The sequence below is a fragment of the Schistocerca piceifrons genome, chromosome 2, assembly GCF_021461385.2.
Source record: "Schistocerca piceifrons isolate TAMUIC-IGC-003096 chromosome 2, iqSchPice1.1, whole genome shotgun sequence".
Classification (NCBI taxonomy): Eukaryota; Metazoa; Arthropoda; class Insecta; order Orthoptera; family Acrididae; genus Schistocerca; species Schistocerca piceifrons.
In genome coordinates, this window is record NC_060139.1 from 536,349,364 (window position 1) to 536,370,860 (window position 21,497).

Genomic DNA, 21,497 nt, shown 5'->3' on the forward strand with positions numbered 1-21,497 from the left:
TACATTTATTGGTATGTTTTTAAAACGAAGTGAACACATAGGCTCAATTGTAAGTAAAACAAGTAGTAGACTTTGGTTTATTGGTAGCTTACTGGGAAAATGCAATGAGTCTACAAAGGAAATCACTTGCAACACCCTTGTGCAGGAGGCAAAAAGGAATACAAACATGTCAAAAATGAGATCGACAGCAAGTGCAACATGGCTAAGCAGAGATGGCTAGACGACAAATGTATGGATGTAGAAGCATGTATCACTAGGGTTAGGATAGATACTGCCTACAGGAAAATTAAAGAGACCTTTGGAGAAAAGAGAACCATCTTAATGAATACCAAGACCTCAGATGGAAACCCAGTTCTAAGCAAAGAAGGGAAAGCAGAAAGGTGGAAGGAGTATATAGAGGGTCTATACAAGGGCGATGTTCTTGAGTACAATATTATAAGAAATGTAAGAGAATGTAGGTGAAGATGAAATAGGAGATATGATATTGTGTGAAGAGTTTGACAGAGCACTGAAAGACCTAACTCCAAACAAGGACCTGGGAGTAGACAACATTCCATTAGAACTACTGACAACCTTGGGAGAGCCAGGCCTGACAAAACTCTACCATCTGGTGCACAAGATGTATGAGACAGGTGAAATACCCTCAAACTTCAAGAAGAATATAATAATTCCAATCCCAAAGAAAGCAGGTGTTTACAGACGTGAAAATTACCGAACTATCAGTTTAACAAGTCACAGCTGCAAAATACTAACGCGAATTCTTTACAGACAATGGAAAAACTGGTAGAAGCCGACCTCGGGGAAGATCAGTTTGGATTCCATAGAAATGTTGGAACACATGAGGCAATCCTGAGCCTACGATTTAGCTTAAAAGAAAGATTAAGGAAAGGCAAACCTATGTTTCTAGCATTTGTAGACTTAGAGAAGGCTTTTGACAGTGTTCATTGGAAAACTCCCTGTTTTAAATTCTGAAGATGGCAGGGGTAAAATACAGAGAGCGAAAGGCTATTTACAATTTGTACAGAAACCAGATGGCAGTTATAAGAGTCGAGGGACATGACAGGGAAGTAGTGGTTGGGAAGGGAGTGAGACAGGGTTGTAGCCTCTCCCCGATGTTATTCAATCTGTATATTGAGCAAGCAGTAAAGGAAACAGAAGAAAGATTTGGAGTAAGAATTAAAATCCATGGAGAAGAAATAAAAACTTTGATGTTCTCTGATGACACTGTAATTCTGTCAGAGACAGCAAAGGACCTGGAAGAGTAGTTGAACGGAATGGACATTGTCTTGAAAGGAGAATATAAGATGAACATCAACAAAAGCAAAACGAGGATAATTGAATGTGGTCAAATTAAAGTAGTAAATGAGTGTTTCTATTTGGGAACCAAAATAATTGATGATGTTCGAAGTGGAGAGGATATAATATGTAGACTGGCAATGGCAAGGAAAGCATTTCTGAAGAGAAATTTGTTAACATGTTAAATGCCAGGAAGTCGTTTCTGGAAGTGGAGTGAAACATGGATGATAAATAGTTTAGACAAGAATAGAATAGAAGCTTTCGAAATGTGGTGCTACAGAAGAATGCTGAAGATTAGATGGGTAGCCCACATAACTAATGAGGAGGTATTGAATAGAATTGGGGAGAAGAGAAATTTGTGGCACAACTTGACTAGAAGAAGGGATCAGTTGGTAGGACATGTTCTGAGGCATCAAGGGATCACCAATTTAGTATTGGAGGGCAGCGTGGAGGGTAAAAATCGTAGAGGGAGACCAAGAGATGAATACACTAAGCAGATTCAGAAGGATGTAGGTTGCAGTAGGGGCTGGGAAATGAAGAAGCTTGCACAGGTTAGAGTAGCATGGAGAGCTCCATCAAACCAGTCTCTGGGCTGAAGACCACAACAAAAACAACGTCTCTCTTCATCTACTCTGTCTGATGACGCTGAAGGAGTAGTCCATGCCATATTCATGTAACAGAGTGTACTGCAGATAGCAATATTTACAAATTAATTTGCGATGTGAACATAAAATGACTCTTTACACATCATTACAATTTATCATGCAAAATGACCCATGGAACAATAAAACAACTAATTAACTAACAGACAAAAGTAGTCAAATAGAATCACACCCAAATTTTATCTGACTAGCAGAGTATAGCTGCTGCAGTGAAGCTATAAACAGACATATCAACCCAATGCATCATTAGCATAAGAGTTTTTTGAGCCCCAGGATGAACTATAAATCGATGAACTGTTAGTGTTTGGTGGAGCTTCCCATATCCTGAAGTAGCAAATTCAGCAGGAGGGTTGGGTTGGGTTGTGGAACAAACACCTAATTTTTTCTTTGGCTATATTCCTAATTTATTTCACTGTATCAATGCAGTGGTGTGGGTGCAAGAGAGACTCCTGTAGTGGCTATGAACTTACTATCAATACATTCTGAACTGCAATGCCATAGAAGTCTCTCACACTTTTCAGAATAAAAGTTCTCAATGTGTAGCAACTTAGATGTGGCCAAGCATTTAATAAAGATAACAACCTGTTCACGTTGCCCAAACTGACATCTATATTGTTGTCTCTATGAAGGCTGTAATTGTCAACTTGATCGCTAGTATATGTATCGTATTTGCAGCCAGCAGGGCCCTGGCAGAGACCATTAGTTGCTGATATGTGGTTATCCAGTTGCTATACAGTTACACAAGTGCAGCTTCCAAATGCTTAGTCACTATAATCATGCACTGAAGTTCACTAACTTGCCATAAAGCTTACAAATTAAGATTTTTCATGCAGAAATTCTAAAGCATATTTGTTCAGATATTATGTCAATTTTGTTTGTATTTAAGGTATACTGAAACCAGTATCTATGAACTCTTAAAGCTAAAAAGTGTGTGTTATTGTAAGTGCATCGGAATCAACATACACAACACTGAACTGCTGTGAGAAATTACACAGATAAATGATCAGAAATCTATTGGTCTTCTAAAATTATAGGCACTGTGAAATACAGTGTGTCAAAAATACTGCTAAATCTGTGTTATGCAGCATGGGGTTCAATGTGCCATAAAGTCAATGATGTCTCGTTAAAAGGGAAATGTCTGAGTTGTCTCTTGAAGCTCAGTTGGAAGAAAATACTTTTCAGATATGTAATTGATCAAGATATGTTGTAAATGTAGGTAAAATATGACATAAAGATGCTCTGTCATTAACGATAAAAGAATTTAATTTATGTGCGGTTAGGGTTTCCCAAGACACATGACCAGTGTACATACCAAAACTTAGTGACAAGGTACCCAAAATGTAGAATCAGTTCCCTAGTCATAGCTATGATTCGCTGTTAGGCAGTAGAACTTATTACTAGATTATTATTATTACTATTACTTTATCTGACGTAACTCTAAACATAATAAAAGACTCAAAAACCCCTCAAATATCAAACTTAAATGTGCATCTCAAAACTAATCTGAATAGAAAAATGAGTATGTCAGTATGATCATAGCTATTCAAATACCTGAGAATCACTCAAAAACACGATAAGACTATTCTGTCTTCGACTAATGTCACCTCTTACTAACCCAGGATGTTTGTCAAGATAATCTTACAAATGAGAAGAAATCAGCATTGTCTCGAATCTGCTTGACAATCGGCCAGTCACAGCGCTGGCTTCTTCAAATTATAGTTTATTGTTTTTGTTATTTCGTTTGCACAGCCTCAACAAATTACCATCAGTTTTATGCCACATTTCCCCTGAAGTGAACCCAACCATAGCTGTGATCTAAAGAAGAATAAAATCTAAAAATAGCCCATAGCAGTTTTTTCATTATTGTAAAGCAAATTCAGCGAAACCCTGTTTGTACTGACCAAAATTACCTACATTTAGAAGTTCCAGAACTACCAGAGTATCCATGTGTCCATCTTGTTACTGACTCATTACTGTGTTCAAAATTTTGCTGTAAATTATTGTGATGTTTGTTTCAAAATTGACTGCACTGTCATACGTAGGACATTTATATGTTCCATATATTGGCAACAAACGAATCTTCCCCATATTGTTTCACATGTAACATGTTTTGTTTCCCGTATTTCTGTGAATTCACTAATTTTTGTTACAGAGTGCCCAATATCACAATCTGTGGCTTCCAATACATCAAATGATGTGACAGCAACACCGAAAATTTCTGTACAGATTGCGTCAGGATTTCAGATCCAAGAGCTAGCAGTATAAAGATCTTCATTTCATTTCTCAGGTGTATCTATTTTCTTATTGAAGGAACAAAAACAAACTAGTATACTACAGTATTTGTGGATGGTTTTAAGCAAGCAGGACGCAGAACTTCGCCACATGACAGATACTGTAAGCATCTGTTTCTTCATTTCTTGATCTAGAGCGCTAATTCTTCTGAATGACATGGAAGAAAAAGTAGCGAGGCTATTCAAAGTGAGAAAAAAATTCTGCATTCTTTGATCTTTGACATGGCTTACGATAGTACTAAATTCAATAAATGTGCAAAACAGTGAAGGAACGTTGGAGCGCTCTACACTCCAAAAAGTTTGAATTACCATTCAAAACTTCAGCCCTGTCCTTACTCTGAGCAATTAGTTTCTCGTTATGTATTACTTGTAGCACAAATGCCATAGTATCTTAGTAGTTCTGTCATCAGAGCTATTAATGAATTTTAAAAATCTTTCAGAGACTAGACTATCAACGATGACATATTGAAATACTGAGGAGACCTGCTAGAAATTATCCACAAGAGTTTTTTCATTCAAAACAATGACACAAAATTTGTTTCACCTCCTTTTTTCTTATTTTATTTGTGAGTGTTTTTGAAAGAGAATCAGTTATGATGAACTCTTCTCGGGTAACGTAATTTCGCCGCAACAATTCGAATGAGCTTCATAACCATCATCTTCAAGCAAAGTGTCTGGATGCTTTGTTCCACCTACCTACAAAGTCGGTCGACCACTGTCCACATCCGCAGGCGGGCCAATTACGTGCCTCTGGAAGGGGTTGCTGCATCGGTGGTGCGTGACGTGACTCATGATGGGGGATTGTGGCATGGCACTGGCATGGGCGTCGAGTTCTGGTTGCTGTCCATTCCGTCTGTGAACGCTGCCACCTTCAGTACTGAGTGATCCTGGCGTATTTTCTCAATTGCAGAATCCCTCACTGCGCAGTAGCAGAGCATAGAATCAGTAAGGAACACACCTTCGAATCTGAAAAAAAACGAAGAACCTACGCAGTACCAACGATTTCTAGGACTTGGGTGTCAAAGAGGCAGTGGAAATATGTCTACACAACAATCAAGTAAACCGTGAGAGCGGATTTCAGCTTAGCGCAGCGTGAGATTCCACAATAGCGAAAATACACCAGAGCAATCAGTAGACAGATTGGAAAGTAACCAAGACTCAACACCCATGTGAGGGCCATGCCGCGATCCACCACCACAGGGAACGTAGCGCTCCCCCACCACGAAGTAGCATCCTCTTATGGAAGTTTGTGTTTGACCCACTTGGAGAAGCGGACAGCGGTCGAGTGACTACATAGCATCCCAACACTTCACTTAAAGATTATGGGTACGAAACTAATCAAAAGGTAGCGACAAGACGACACCACAACTCTGCTGATCACCTGATAAGATTTCATCTTTTAAATACTCTGAAAATGCCTGCAATCACATATAGACTCAGTTAAGTAATTCTCTTATTAGATCTGACACTCATATGAACACAGAAGAAAGTTCTAACTTATGTTTCAGCTATTCATCAGATCCACTAAGGATGTGTATGAGTTGAACATAATTGCATTGTTATCTCCTTGAGTCAGAAGACAAGGTTTGTTGGCGATGCACAGGTTTCCCTATTTTTACTGAAATAAACTGTTGCTGCAACATTCATCTTCAGCATGCCAGTGCAGAAGTTGTAACAGAATACTGGGGAAATAAGATTGCTTACGAATCACTCACATGATCCAGTCTAGAATATTGCTCTACTGTATGGGACCCATACCAAATAGGTCTAACAAAGGTTATTGAGCTATACAGGAAGGACAGCATGAATGGTCACAGATTTGTTTGATCTGTGGGAGAGTGTCACAGAGATGCTGAAGAACCCGAACTGATATACTCTTGAAGATAGAGGTAAACAAAGACTACTGAGGTAGTTTCAAGAGCCAGCTTTAGGTAATGGCTCTATGAATCTACCACAACCCCCTAAGTATCACGCTCTTATGCATCATGAAGCCAGTATTATATTAATTATAGTATAACTGGAGACATTTAAACAATCATTCCTCCTCCACTCCATACCTTAATGAAATGGGAAGAAACCCTAGTAATTAGTACAGTGGGATGTACCTTCTGCCGTGCACTTCACAGTGGTTTCCAGAGTATAGATGTAGATGTAGTTGCAGATGTGAATTGCTTTTATTCAAGCAATAATTTGATTCAGGACGTCCTCTGAATGCCATCTCTTACTTTGACAAAAAATGAACTACATCAGTTAAGAATTTCATCGTATCTCTATTCTCTTCTACTCAACCATCCTGCAACCAATTAGGCTTCTCCTGTATGTATTTTCATTGATTGTGGAGAGCAAATAATTCTGAGGTTGGCTGTCTGTTTTAATGACAAGTGAACCTTAGCCATACCAAAGTAACCAACACTATTCCCAAAGGATTTATCATTTATAAACAAATGAGATGACCAACAATACATATTGCAAATTAGGTCATGTTAGTAGCCACACATTGCTGTTTTAAAGTAGCATATTAAAATGCATATGCAAGAGTTCCTGTGAGCTGTGATGTATAATTCAGATGAAGGTCCATCTTGTATTACATTCCTCTTGTCTAGGAAACTATGAGTGACAATGTTGTGCAGCAGAATCCCAAAGACTGCACAGTAACACCACCACTGTGCTGCTTGGGTTTCTATTTTCTCTGCACTCAGCTCTGCAATATGTACTGAGTTCAGCTGCTTCCCTTCGTGCCAACTGCAGTATGCACAAACCACGTTTATTTTCAACTGTTAAGGCTGTTTATGCCATACACCTAACGTAAAACTATATACCACACATGTAATTAGTCATTTAACTTAAGCACAAGCACGGTTTCTGTAGAAGCCAAAAGGAAAAAAAACGTTAAATCTTTATAATATCACAGCAAGGCCTTTAGACACCCAAGTACAGGCAAGGGTGTCAGGGGGCAGCAGGTAATCACGCATCCTGGAGCTCCAACGTCCACTTGTGCAGCCAACTCAAAAAACATTGGTCCACACTTGGACTGTAAAGCATAGTGAGCACAAAGTTACAAAGGTTGCTGAAAATCACGAGAAATTGGCAGACCTAATCCAAAAATATTGCATACTATTTTATTTGCCAAGCCAAATAAGAAACGGTTTTAAACTGCAATGTTCCCATTGGCTTCACTGTTGTTTGCAGTTTATGCTGGGGAAGCAATGCTTACCTTTCATCCATTGAATACACATTGGTGTATGTATTGGCCAGCCTGTCTAATTAGGCTTTATGTTTTGGGATATTACTCTATTAAAATTAATAACAAAACATAATTAAATTAAACTATATATTTGCAGAGGCTGTTTCAAGTCTCAGTCATCTATGACATATATATGCAGACTGCAGATTGTACCAAGGCATTTTCTGTGAACTGTATTGGAGTTTGAGCTGTGATCACTACGTTTTTGTCGTCAGCAAACGGTGTTTTTTTCAATGCACTGTGGAAAATCATTAATAAAAATAAGGAAAGGGAATGGGCCTAATACATTCTCCTGTGGGATGCCTACATTAATATATTTTGTGTCTGACAGCTGTCTTACTAGAAATCATTTTGAAGTATGTGAGAGCTCAACTCACTGACCCACTTTTCTAGATCTGACTATTTCTTAGCCTCATCTCTTATTCCTAGTAACTCTAATTTATGTAATAAAATTCTGTGCTCACTAGTGTAGACTGCCTTTGATAAGTACAAGAAAATTCCATTCACGTGATCATCTTTTCCCAGTGCCTCAAGAATGACTTTTATAAACCGTGCAATAGCAGATTCTGTACTCCTTCTATGCCTGAAACCTTATTGTTCATTACAACGAACATTAAATTTATTTAAGTACTTCATTATCTATTTTTATTTAGTTTTTCAGTAATTCTGGAAATGATGGACAGTAAAGAGATTGGTCTGTAGTTTTCTATATTTTCCTCTTCACCATTTATAAGTGTTGGTATTGCTTTTGCTCGCTTTAGGTATTCAAGAAAACTGCCAGATCTGAATCATATGCATGCTTTAGGTTTAGTTGTATATATATACGGACTGAAGTGACGAATTACAGTTTGTACCAAGGTTGGGATTCGTACCAGGGTCTCCTGCTCACTAGGCAGGTACTCTAACCACTGCACCATCCTGGCACAGTGGCTTTGGACTGCTGCATTGACTACCCTGACTACCCTAACATGGCTCCCTCCTAAGTACAAACTCTCGTTCATGCCTCAGTCCACTTGTTATTCCCCCGAATCTCGAACAGCATTATAAAGGCTCTCCAGCTGTATTGGAATAGCACTTCAGTATCTAATGAAATGGGGAGATCCTGCCTGTAACACAGACAAATGCGCTTTTAATCAAATGAAACTATATGGTTCCTCAGACTCTTTCAAATCTCAAACATCTAAGAGATTTTTACGTATTTATCCTTCACATAAGACTGGTTGTACCATCTCAGGATAAATCCAGGGCTAGCTAACGTAAGACTGGGCTAACCACGGGTTAACTTGGAGTGCCCATTGTACGTCGCCATTTATTTCCTCGTTTAGGTATTCCCAGAACAGCGTTCATGTCCAATTAAGTTCAGTCTTGTAAACTGACATACGGCTCATAGAGTGGTGTGCTGACCACATGCCCCTCCATATCAGCATCCAATGATGCCTGTGGGCTGAGGATAACGTGGCGAGTGGTTGCTACCATTGGGCCTTCATGGACTGTTTGGGCGGAGTTTAGTTTTTTCCAGTTAAGTTAGCAATAACTGAACAGCACTCTGGGTACTTACGCGTACGTCATTTCATATTTACTTAGTTGCCTTCTGCAGAAATAGCGTGTCAAACGTGAAGGATAGGCGTTCCAGACTGCAAAACTTTTCATTTGAGGATATTTTAAGGCTGGTAGATACTGTAAATGAGTTGAAAAGTGTAGTAGAAGACACGAAATCTGCTGCAGCCTCATTCAATAATAATTATTAGTGGAAAATATTTAACTAAATTTGTAGGATACTTGTATGTATAACAATCTATCTTGAAATTAGTTAAATGATCAGGTATTTTTATTTGACCAGTAAGACATCTTTCTAGATTTGTGAATAAAGTATGGGAAAAAATATGCAAGTTTCCATTCACAAATATCTTCACATAGATCGTCAGAACGGCTACAACAGATGTATGACATTTTTAACACATAAGTATAATTCCCAGAAGAGGTAGCAGACACTGCAGATTAGTGGCGCCCTGTATGTGAAATACTTGTTCCAAATTCAGTACATCGAAGTACACGATTTGATAAAGTTGTCAACAGCAGCATTCCACAGTCAGTTCGATTTAGATGCAAACACGACAGTACTCCAAGAAATGTGTCTGTATGGAAGATGGTGAATTGTAAGTAGGCGCTAAATTCAGAAACAATTGTGAAATGAGGTCTGCTTTGTGAAGCAGCTGGTTTTTTTTAGTTTCTCTGACAGACTGTGATGACACAAATATTATAGAGATTGATTTGAATGAAAATTCTGAAAGGTATTACAGCTGGCTTGCTTTTGTATTTATGTCTTAGAATGATTAATTCATTACAATGGCAATGGTATTCTACAGAAAATACCCTTGCTGAATTACTGAACACTACTTGTTCAAGAACTTTTGCAGTTCATGGGGAAGCGCCAAATAAAGTGGTGTAGGCATGTGTATTCAAATACGTATATGTAAACAGGCAGAATACGACACTGTGCTCGGCAACACCTATATAAGACAACAAGTGTCTGGTGTAGTTGTTAGATCGGTTACTGCTGCTACAATGACTGGTATTCAAGATTTAAGTGAGTTTGAATGTGGTGTTATAGTCGGTCCACAAGCGAGTTGGCATCTCCACGGTAGAGATGAAGTGGGCATTTTCCCGTACGACCATTTCACAAGTGTACCTTGAGTATCAGGGATCCAGTAAAACATCAAATCTCCGACATCACTGCGGCCGGAAAAAGATCCTGCAAGAACAGGACCAACGACAACTGAAGAGAATCGTTCAATGTGACAGAAGTGCAACCCTTCTGTAAATTGCTGCAAATTTCAGTGCCGGGTCATCAACAACTGCCAGTGTGCGAACCATTCAACAAAACGTAATTGATATGGGCTTTCAGAGCCGTATGCCCACTGGTGTACCCTTGATGACTGTACGACATAAAGCTTTACGCCTCACCTAAGGCCCCTCAACACCGACATTGGACTGTCAATGACTGGAAACATGTTACCTGATTGGACGACTCTCGTTTCGAATTGTATCAAGTGGATGGATGTGTATGGCTATGGAGACAATCTCATGAATCCATGGACTCTGCATGTCAGTGGGGGACTGTTCAAGCAGGTGGGGACGCGCGGAGTGGCTGCACGGTTTGAGGTGCCGTTTCACAGACTGCGTGGCCCCTCCTGGCGGAGGTTCGAATCTCCCTCGGGCATGGGTGTGTGTATTGTTCTCAGCATAACTTAGTTTAAGTAGTGTGTAAATTAGGGACCGATGACCTCAGCAGTTTTGTCCCTTAGGAATTCACACACATTCGAACATTCAAGCTGGTGGAGGCTCTGTAATGGTGTGAGGCATGTGCAGTTGGAGCGATATCGGACTCGTCATATGTCTAGCTATGGCTCTGACAGATGACACGTATGTAAGCATCCTGTCTGATCATCTGCGCCATTGGAGTCCATTGTGGTTTGCGACCTACTTGGCCAATCCCAGCAGTACAGTAAGACGCCTCACACGTCTAGAATTGCTAAGGAGAGGCTCCAGGAATACTCTCCTGAGTTTAAACACTTCCGCTGGCCACCAAACTCCACAGACATGAACATTATTGAACATTTCTGGGATGCCTTGCAATGTGCTATTCAGAAGAGATCTCCAGCCCCTCGTACTCTTGCGGATTTATGGACAGCATTCATGGTGTCAGTTCCCTCCACCATTACTTCAGACATCATTCAAGTCCATGCCATGTCGTTTGCGGCACTTCTGCGTGCTCGCAGGGGACCTTCACGATATATTGAGGGTATAGATGAAGATTAAGATGCCAACTTTTTCAACAAGCAACCATTGTCTTTTTTATAATCCTGGAGTAAAAAAATGTACCTATAGAAAATGTCAACCTGGAAGAAATGTTTGGGGAACAGTATTTCATACATAATTTTGGCTTGTAGAATCATCATTAGCAGTTATATGGAATCTGAATGGAATGGGAAGTAACTGGAGGTGTCACAACTTTACTGTCTTCTTCCTTCTTTTCTACAGTCATCTCAGCTTAGAACTGTCAGTTTTGTTTTCAGAATAATATCTCCTGTTCTCAAACGTGAAAGCATTAGCAGTGTTCCAGGTGGTGCTGCTTCAAAAGTAGCTTGACAAGAACCATAGTAGGGAGGGAGAACTGTATTTGTTTAAAAATCCATATACATTTGTTTATTTTAATTTCATTTAACTGTATCAGAAAACTGAAATAATTTAACAAACTCTCTCTTGTGCATGGTGCCCAGTGCCGTACACATCCTTTTAAAAATCCTACTGCCTGTCCCCTGCCAATACCAATGCAGTGTCAATGGACAGAAAGAAATCACCAAAGGAAAAAATAGTTGAGTGTCTGTTGTACCTGGTCAAGAGAGTCATTTTTGAAAGAAAGAAAATCATGACATGAGACAATTCAAGAAAAATTTGAAAACATAACTTGCCAGTCACACCTTCCATTTGATGATTATGTAGATTCAATAACTAAAGATTCTTGTTAGCTGAATGAGAAGTACCTATGTTCTTATAACACAAACATAACAATTACTTTATGATAAATATAGATGTGGTTATGTGGATGACACTAATAACTGAGAAATACAACAGCTATCTGCTATAGCTCTTTTTTTTTTTTTTAAAAAAAAAAAACGATTGACTTTCTTGTTAATTTTACTATGTTAAACCTAGATTGGGTAAGCACAAATAAGTTACATGTTTATAGGAATAATGTTAGGTGGCGAACAATTTTGTTGCTCTGAAGGATTTTTTAAAAGATGGAAAGTTGTTTTCCTAATGGAAATAAGACTGAACAATATTTTCTGCTACAGATGTGGCTGAGTGAACTCGGGACATTAGTGTACTATTAAACTTTCTAACATTAAAAATTAATTAATATAATTTCAGTAACAAAACCATTTTATATGTAGTGTGTGATTTTCCTTATAGTGATATGACGTATAGGCCTATTTTGTATTCGTAATTGCTGATATTCGTTTTAAGACCGTGGACCAAGTCAAAATGCTCTGCTTAACATTTTCAATTTTTGTAGACTTTACTCGATGAATTTCGACTGATAAATCGATTTCGGTTGTTCCGGAGTACTATCGATAGCTTGGCGTATTCGATCGGAACCCACAATTATATTTAAGATCGATTTTTTTTCAATAACGTCGTATGTAAACTCAGTTGCATGCTGTGCATCACTCCGCGTCGAAGGAGAGGAACGGACCGGAGAATTCAGTTGCCTTATTGCTGTACACAAACGAGCTGTGATTGGCAAAATGTTCTCAAACGGAAGTAAGGATGACAGCCAACGCGTGAAAGCAACGCCGCTTGCGACACAACCTCCAAAAGAGAAAGAGGCGGGAAGCGACAAAAGTTTAATGAGTGATCGGCGTGAAGTGGGCGTAACTTTGAGAAACACTAAACCAAAGCCAAAAAAAGTTAGGAGTGCTATTCCAAAGCACAGGTAATTGCAATCATATATTCCTTCTCTGTTTATACCCTTAAGTGAAGAGGGCATTGCTGCACATGCCAAGGTGTAGTTCAATGTGAATATTTTTCCGGCGGCCAGCGCGAATCCAAATCCTGAAGATGTTTTTTCAGATCTTTTACGGTTATTCACATTCAGTTGTAGACTATCCCTCATTTCTACTGGGGTTGTTTTCTAGTAACAAGTAACAATACACATGGAGTTGTCTAATCGGCTTTAGCCAACTTCTTGTAACCAGAAAAATCTCGTCGCGGGCAAAAAGGAAATTGTCTTATGGCAGTTTCCATTGATAACTGCACATTAAACTAATAACTTCGCAAGCTTAATGTGATTGCTTCACGGTAAAACGAGGAGGTGTAGGAGAAAGGAGTGTGCTTTTCGATTGTGTGCATACGCCATGAGTGTACATTTACCTGGATAAGTTTTATTTACTGTGCTTAATATTATACAGCTGTTATGTATGTGATACTTGTATTAAAATTTCTTGTGTTTCTATGGGAAAATATCTGTTGTTTACAGACAAGAGTTGTTAAAGTGGAATGGTTGGGGTTACAAGGACTCTCAGTTTGTAGTTAAAGATGGGATAATCCATTTCACGGGAAACCGGTGAGTTTACATTTCATTTTTTTTAATACTTGAATGCGTTGCTTGCATTTTCAAAACCAAATGACTCATTAAAAAATAGACTTATTGTTGTTCTAGAATATTACGAGAATGCTACTGATGTTTCATACCAAACTGACGGATTTATATTCTGGGTACTCATTTGTTAGTGATATTGCCGGTCATCAGAGAAGAGCTAGTATTACTTGCATTCTGGATTGTGAGATCATAATTTTTTACATAGCATTCTGCTGTCAACATCCTCTAAAATCAGTAAATTATCTGTCAGTCAGTATTGGGAAACCTAGTGTAATTAATCCGTCCCCGATTCAGATATTATAAAACTACTGTAGCACGAAAATTTTGAAATTTTTCTGTGAATATCAATTAAAAATTCATGTCTGTTGGTTCTTCAGTCTCTCATTTGGCGTTTATTGTTAATTTTTAGCAGTTTGAATATCTCTAATGCCAGTTTTGTTTTGAAGTACTGTTATGTTCCTCCTATTCGCCCTCATCTATCATCTGAATTTAAAATTTTGTGTGTGGTAATAGAAAATGTTTAGACTTTTGAATTCTCACTACAGGGTGGTCTTGATCACTGTGGTTCTTAATATTTTGATATCTTTATTTAATAGTAAGCAGAGTACAATTAGTTTCAATACATGCCAAAAATAAAGTGTCTTGTGTAAGTATGGCATCAAACAGCAAAAGAAAAACTGAAGTCACTACATAATTTGTAAGCACACAAACATTTGGAAAAAGTTATATAATTTATGAATATTTACTCTGCAGTGTGGTGTGCACTGATTCCATTATGGAAACAATCCTCTGGCTGTAACTAGGCCATTTCTCTGCAATATGATCTTTTTCCAGTAGTGCTACTCCTGAAGGGTATATGGGTAGGAGAGAGGTATAATCTGCAAGGAAACTTCACATTAGAATGATCACTGGGGCAGTGTTTATACTGAAGAGGAGGGTGCCTTAATTAATTAGGAGATGAATACTGAGGATGTAAGATGAAGCAAAAGTGTGGCTGTGTCGGACTGGTGAGGGGCAATGAAGTGAGTGGCTACTGTATGGACAATTAGAATAAAACTGAAAAATGTAATGTGATGAGAGCAGTTTCCTAATTTAGATTTTGTTTTAGTAGAGGAAGAAGCTGATGCTCTGGAAGAAAAATGGAGTAGTTTGAATAAGTGCCGGAAGTAATAGGTGGAGAGGAAAATCTGTCTGTCCCAAATTTATACACGTACAAAAGATACATAGAAGTAACATGTAACATCAGAGATTCAAGCTTCAGGCCACTAATATCAAGTAGTGGGAACCAAGTGAGATGTGAAATAAAGAAACCATACATTAAAACATAAGTAAGTTCCTATCACTGATATATGTTACAGAACTGGCAGCACAAATTGTAGGTGCTGTAAGAGTAACTCAGATTCCTGTGGTTGTGCTACTGAATTTTTTTTTTTTTTTTTTTTTTTTTTTTTAAATACAGTGGACTGACAGTTCAGCCAATGTGTATCCATATGTTGGAAATACGGAAGCGTCCGATCCCGCCCGTCTGCTTTGACCCATGACGTCACAAATATGGCGGAAACAAAAACACACACACACACACACACTTTCCACAAGAAGCCTAATGACACTAACAGGACAAGCGCGGGAAATGGGGTGTTTTGGGTGGGGGGCAAACTAAATATAAACAAATTTAGACGTCTTGCGTAGCTACAACGTGTAAGTGAAGACAGCCATGCATGAATACCCACCCACCTCCCCAGGGGTCGTAACCCCTGCAACCCATAGAAGATAAAGATGCTTCAGTAGCTGATTAGTGTTTTTTGTCTTTCTAAAAAAAAAAATCTCACGGGATAGAATGAACAGATCAGAAAGATAAATATAATAAACTAAAACAGAAATTCGAGGAAACAGATAATTAAAATAAGTAATAAGTATTTTTAAATTTAAGAAAAAAATCTCAAGGGATAGAACGAACATATCAGAAAAGTAAATAAAATAAGATAAAACAGAACTGGAGACAGCCACACTCAAACCAAACTCCGCGCCGTCATGACGTCACACGACAACACCCTTACGTCGCGGGTCAAAGCCTACGCGTGGGATCGGACGCTTCTGTCGACCCCATATGTTGTTACTGGTGGTTTTTTGTGGACACACAAATGTTAAATACTGGACTTAAACTGCTGCTGGGACACCATATAAATGGTTGCTACCTCCCTTCTGATAACATAATTTACATTGATAGAATAGTGATTGAAACCAGATGATTGAATTAGCCTACTTACATCTTTATTGATCAACAGATGGGATAGTGTGCAAAGAATACCAAAGTGTCAGACAAATGTTTTATGATTGGATGGGTACTCAGAAGTAAATTTATGATGTGACAAGAATTTTGCAACCTTTATCTCACATAATGAGCAGAATAAGAAAGTGTTGTTCATGTTGTAAAAATTACTTAATCCAGAATGCAGAGTGTTAGGACTGCTTGGTACTACTGAACTTGAGTAGAGCTGAGGCTGTTGAAGTGATCTATATAAACTTGTTTTGCTTGAATTTCATAGATTTTCCAATGTTTGGTAGAAAAGTAATGAATTCCAGTGTTTGGTAGAAAAGTAATGCATTCATAAGACTCGTAAGGTAGTTAATGAGAGGATCTAGAACAGTAAATTCTATTTGGTACAAACAGTTAGACTGAAGAGGAGAGAGAATTGCAATATGAAATGAATACCAGTTAAAACAGAGTTCCTTTACTCAGAGCTAGTTCACTACAGTTATTTGCACCAGCCATGCACCATGAACAAACATCTGCAATGTTTGGAAGAATAGTGAGAACCCTGTGGCAAGGTGAAGTGTGTTTAAGTAATGCAGATAGTAATGAAGGGCAATTATTTGGTTTTTAGTCTCCATCTGAAACAAAATTTTAACTTGCTATGTCTAAGAAACACGGTGCTAGCAATTTGACAGAGTTCTGTGAGTATCATTTTTGTTATTTGGTGTTCAACAGATGCTTTCTTTCCTGTTTTAAATTGTGAAGTTGCCACTTACCTTACTGCTCTCTCAGGTGGTTTTTTTAATCATTGGCGTAAGTTGTTCAGTTTGCAAAAAGTAGCATTATGGGGCATTACTTTCTTTCATTACACAGTGATCAGTGAGGATTACTGAAGAATGGGATACAATATGTAGGCTTTAACCAGTGATGTCATAAGTTACCACAGTGATGTCTTGCACAGGTTTAACCGCAGAAGAATGCTGAGAAACAAGGGATGCAGGCCAGAGAAAATGGATGGTAGACATATCTCACATACATCCACACTACCAACATAATGTTAAGTATATCACTTCTTTGAGTCCTAGTATCCCATTCTCCAGTCGACTTATATAGCTCAACTGAAGAAATGGCAGAAAGGAAAGGAAAAAGAGGGGAAAGAAGTAACGCTAGCATGGAGTACCTCACCTGACATAAGAGTTGTATCCCAAACTTCAGCTGGTCTGTATGGGTTAACTGCATTACGGGATACAAATGTAACATATATTGACTTTTTTTACCTTTGCTAGCACTACATCCTATTCTTTGGTTGACCTATGTATGTCAACTGACGTGCAGGATACAAATTTTACAGGTGTTGCTTTTTTCGCCTCCACTACAACTCGCATCTTATTCTTTAACTCATGCTGGTACTAGCGAAGGCGAAAAGTCAACTGAAGAATAGGATACTAAAGTTAGGGAAGATGTAAAAGATGACATACATTACACTGACATGCATGCAATTTTTTTTTTCGTCTTTGATACTAATAGTATCAATTGAAGATTGTCATAGTAGTACTAGTGAGCGTGAAAAAAAAAAAACTATGACAACAAAATTTGTATCCTGTAATTCAATTGATCTATGTAGGTCAGCTGAAGAATAGAATACTAGTGTTAGCATAGGTGTAAAACTCGACACATGTACCCATACCTAAGTTGAGCTATATAGGTCAACTGAAGAATAAGTGCTAGTGAAGGCCAAAAAAAAAATCTATCCTGTACTTCAGTTGTAGGTTGTAGTTCAGCTGAATTAAAGGATGGCAGTGTTATGCATATCACATTTTTTGTCTTTTTCTAGGACTAGTATCCCGTTCTTCAGTTGACATATATGTCTGCTTTTTCGTTTTCGATAGTACTGGTATAGACTGAAAAATATCATAGTAATACTAGTGCTGGCAAAGGCGAAAAAAAGTGACAGCTGTAAAATTTGTATTCCTTACTGCAGTTGGTGAACCCTATTTCAAGTCTTCCATATTCATAGGAGTAGATAAATCCACACCTACAAACAAAAACAAAAAGTAAAAATTGTCCAGAATGAAAACCAATTCTTCCAAAATATCTCAAACTTAAAAAGAATGAAAATAAGTATTGAAATTTAATGAACAAATGAGCTAAATTAATTCAAGTGACAAAAATCGTACACCTTGTCTAGCCCTGTATTTTAAAAACAAATTCATTTATTTCAATTTACAATGGTGGTGCCTTGCCATATAAAATAACCAATTTATTATTTATGGCTCAAAAATAAAGACATTAAAATCAATGAGTACATTATGACATCTTTGGTCAAAGTCGACAGGTTGTATCCCAGTCTTCAGTTGACCCAATCAATGCATGCCAATTATACTGCACAGAATTTACCTGGTAAGTTGTGCAATATGGCCTCACTTGTTTTGCGAGTCAGAACATTACCTACATTTTTTCAGGATACGTTTCAGTCATCAGTTGCAAATAAATTTTATTATTTGCACCAGTTTTGACAAATTAATTTTTAATCTTCAGAAACTTACAACATTAGGGATGTTATGAAAATAGATTGCAGAAACTTGCTTGGTTTAGCAGATAATGTGTTTTATTTGCAACTGGCCACTGAAATTTATCCCGGAAAAATACTACAGTTGCTGAAAATTACAGCCATGAATAAAATGTTATCTATTGTAATAAAGCATGTGTTCATTGCAATTGAATTAATTTCAAAGGCATTAAATAAATCCAGTTGTCGGGCATGTAATCAATGAAAAAGGAATGATGTGAAATTGTATCAGTGGAACAACACAAAGAAAAACTGATCTCCAGTTTAATAAATGTTTTCTGACTAATAAAAATTGTGCCAAACCTGGACTTGAAAATATCTCTTTTCTGCTTTTTATGAGCTAACAAGGTATCACCATAACCAAGAGACTGTCTGGATGACAGTGAATGCTTAAGTTGCACTTTGAGGCATGCTCAGATTTTATAATAATTCATGCAGCTGTATAAAACATTCTCGGACTTCTTGCCACGTCAGTTCAGATGCTCATAATGAAGATGATGGTGAAAATCATCAAAAGCTCGAGGTTTTATGCTAAATTGATGTGGCAAGAAGTCTGAGAATGTTTTATGCGACAGTGCCGTTGCAAAAGACTTCATTCTCAGTAAGGCAGCTGCTTGCAAAAAACTGGGAATTTGTGTTCATGTCCCAGTGTGGAATAAATGTTCATTAGTCATGACAAGTCATCTGATGATTCTTTGTAACTGCATACATTAAGGAGTAAAAATGTTCCCCTGCCATTCAGCGACGTGGAGACTGGGTGTGGAGAATGCTGAGAGGGCAGGAGAACAGGTTCACTGTGTCCTTTGTTGGTGTGGTGTGCACACTGTGGTTTCGATCAGTATCATCATTTCCTAGGAATTGGGGGCTACCGAGTTAGATAAGGAAGGATGCACTGGATTAAGCAGAGTATCTTTCCTCTGGGATGTTTTTAAATTAATCATTTCAGTCCTGAAGCATTTCATTGACTGAGAATTTCCTTACTTTCAGCTGAGTTTCCACTTGTGTTAGCAAGGTGGACCAGGCTATGTGAGAACACTCAAGATTTTGAAGCCTACTGCAGCTAAATTATTTTCAGCGGACATGGTTGGGTGTAGACATATAGAAAGGGACTTTGAAACTTGAGGTAGACATCATACCATTTAATATTTCTGTGATTATCTTTTTGAGGGACAAGCATTATATGTTTCAGTATGTTCTATACTCTGAAGACACCCACCTCAATTCTGTTGTTGCATGACTGTTATTTCTGAAATGTGGTAGGTACAATTTTCAAACACCCACTAGGTCATTTAGCAATTTGGTTGGAACACCAGAGCACCAAATGCTTGTAGCCAAGCTATTCATATACTAAGTCATTTCCTCATCTCTAAGTGAGATCTTCCTCACTTGATTGTTTTGTTACAGAATTGTATGAGTACCAGATGAGAACAGGCTCCCTTGGTGTAACATATTCCAGTCTTTCTCCACCACTAGTTACCTTATCGAGCAACATGCTCCTGATTGACCAGTGAAGGAGGTCAACCTGAATGGGGAACATCCTAGAGGTTGATGTTACATCTCTGAAACATTTTAGAATGGTATAGTGACGTGGCCAATCTTCTCCAAGCTTTTGAGACGTTTCCCCAAAGCACTGATCCACTGCTAGTCACCATGTGTTTTTGATCTTGATACCATGTGATCAGGAGGTACATCAAAAGTTATGTAAGGAGCACGATCTCCCAGCCACAGTGCTTATGGTTGAAGGTCTACACATAAATGGAATCAGATGGCGATTTGCAAAATTTCCCTTTACTTTTGTACTGAATAATATCACAACATGCATTCTGGTTAAGCATGCTGGACAAACGACAAGCATACAGTGTTCATGGTGATGGGAAAATGTTAATGATATGGATTTGGGCAATTTCTTACAGTAACTATGTATTTAGAGTCTTCAAGAAGATGGAAGAGAGATCTTTGTTCAATCCTGCATCTACATCTACACAATTACTCTACACGATTGCTCTCTCTACCGTTCCACTCTCGAACGGCACGCGGGAGAAACAAGTACTTCAATTTTTCTGTGCGAGCCCTGATTTCTCTTATTTTATCGTGATGATTATTTCTCCCTATGTAGGTGGGTGCCAACAGAATGTTTTCGCAATTGGAGGAGAAAACTGGTGATTCATATTTTATGAGAAGATCCCGTCGCAACGAAAAACGCCCTTGTTTTAATGATTGACATTCCAATTCATGTATTATGTCTGTGGCACTATCTCCCCTATTTCGCGATAATACAAAACGAGATGCCCTTCTTTGCACTTTTTTGATGTCATCCGTCAGTCCCATCTGATGCGGATCCCAAACCGCACAGCAATATTCAGAATAGGGACAAGCATGGTGTGAGCAGTCTCTTCAGTAGACCTGTTGCATCTTCTAAGTGTTCTGCCAGTTGGCAGTTGTTCTTGATTGGAATTCAGGAATATTTACTTTGTCTTCTTTGGTGAAGGAGTTTCGGAAAATTGTCTTTGGTGAGCTCTACCCACAACATTATCTATGTGATCGTTCTAATTTAGGGTGTTTGTAATTGTAATCCATAAGTATTTAGTTGAATTTACAGCCTTCAGATTTGTGTGACTTATCGCGTAATCGAAATTTAGTGGATTTCTTTTAGTACTCATGTGAATAACATCACACTTTTCTTTATTCAGGATCAACTGCCACTTTTCGCACCATACAGATATCTCACCTAAATCGATTTGCAATACGTTTTGGTCATCTGATGACTTTACAAGACGGTGAATGACAGCATCATTTGCAAACAATCTAAGACGGCTACTCAGATTGTCTCCTATGTCGTTAATATAGATCCGGAACAACAGAGAGCCTATAACACTTCCTTGGGGAACGACGGATATTACTTCTGTTTTACTCGATGACTTTCCGTCTGTTACTACGAACTGTGGCCTTTCTGACAGGAAATCACGAATCCAGTCGCACAACTGAGGCGATACTCCGTAGGCACGCAATTTGGTTAGA

At 38.3% G+C, this 21,497-nt stretch overlaps 1 protein-coding gene across 1 annotated transcript in view; it reads left to right on the forward strand.

Moving 5' to 3' along the window:
• Nucleotides 1-12,703: 12,703 nt before the first annotated feature.
• LOC124776501 (alkyldihydroxyacetonephosphate synthase) overlaps nucleotides 12,704-21,497 on the forward strand; it is a 241,465-nt gene continuing 232,671 nt past the window's right edge. Inside the window, exons 1-2 of the mRNA XM_047251519.1 lie at nucleotides 12,704-12,990; nucleotides 13,534-13,620. Of these exons, the coding sequence (XP_047107475.1) occupies nucleotides 12,803-12,990; nucleotides 13,534-13,620 (275 nt within the window). The 5' untranslated portion in view covers nucleotides 12,704-12,802. The remainder of the gene's footprint in view (nucleotides 12,991-13,533; nucleotides 13,621-21,497) is intronic.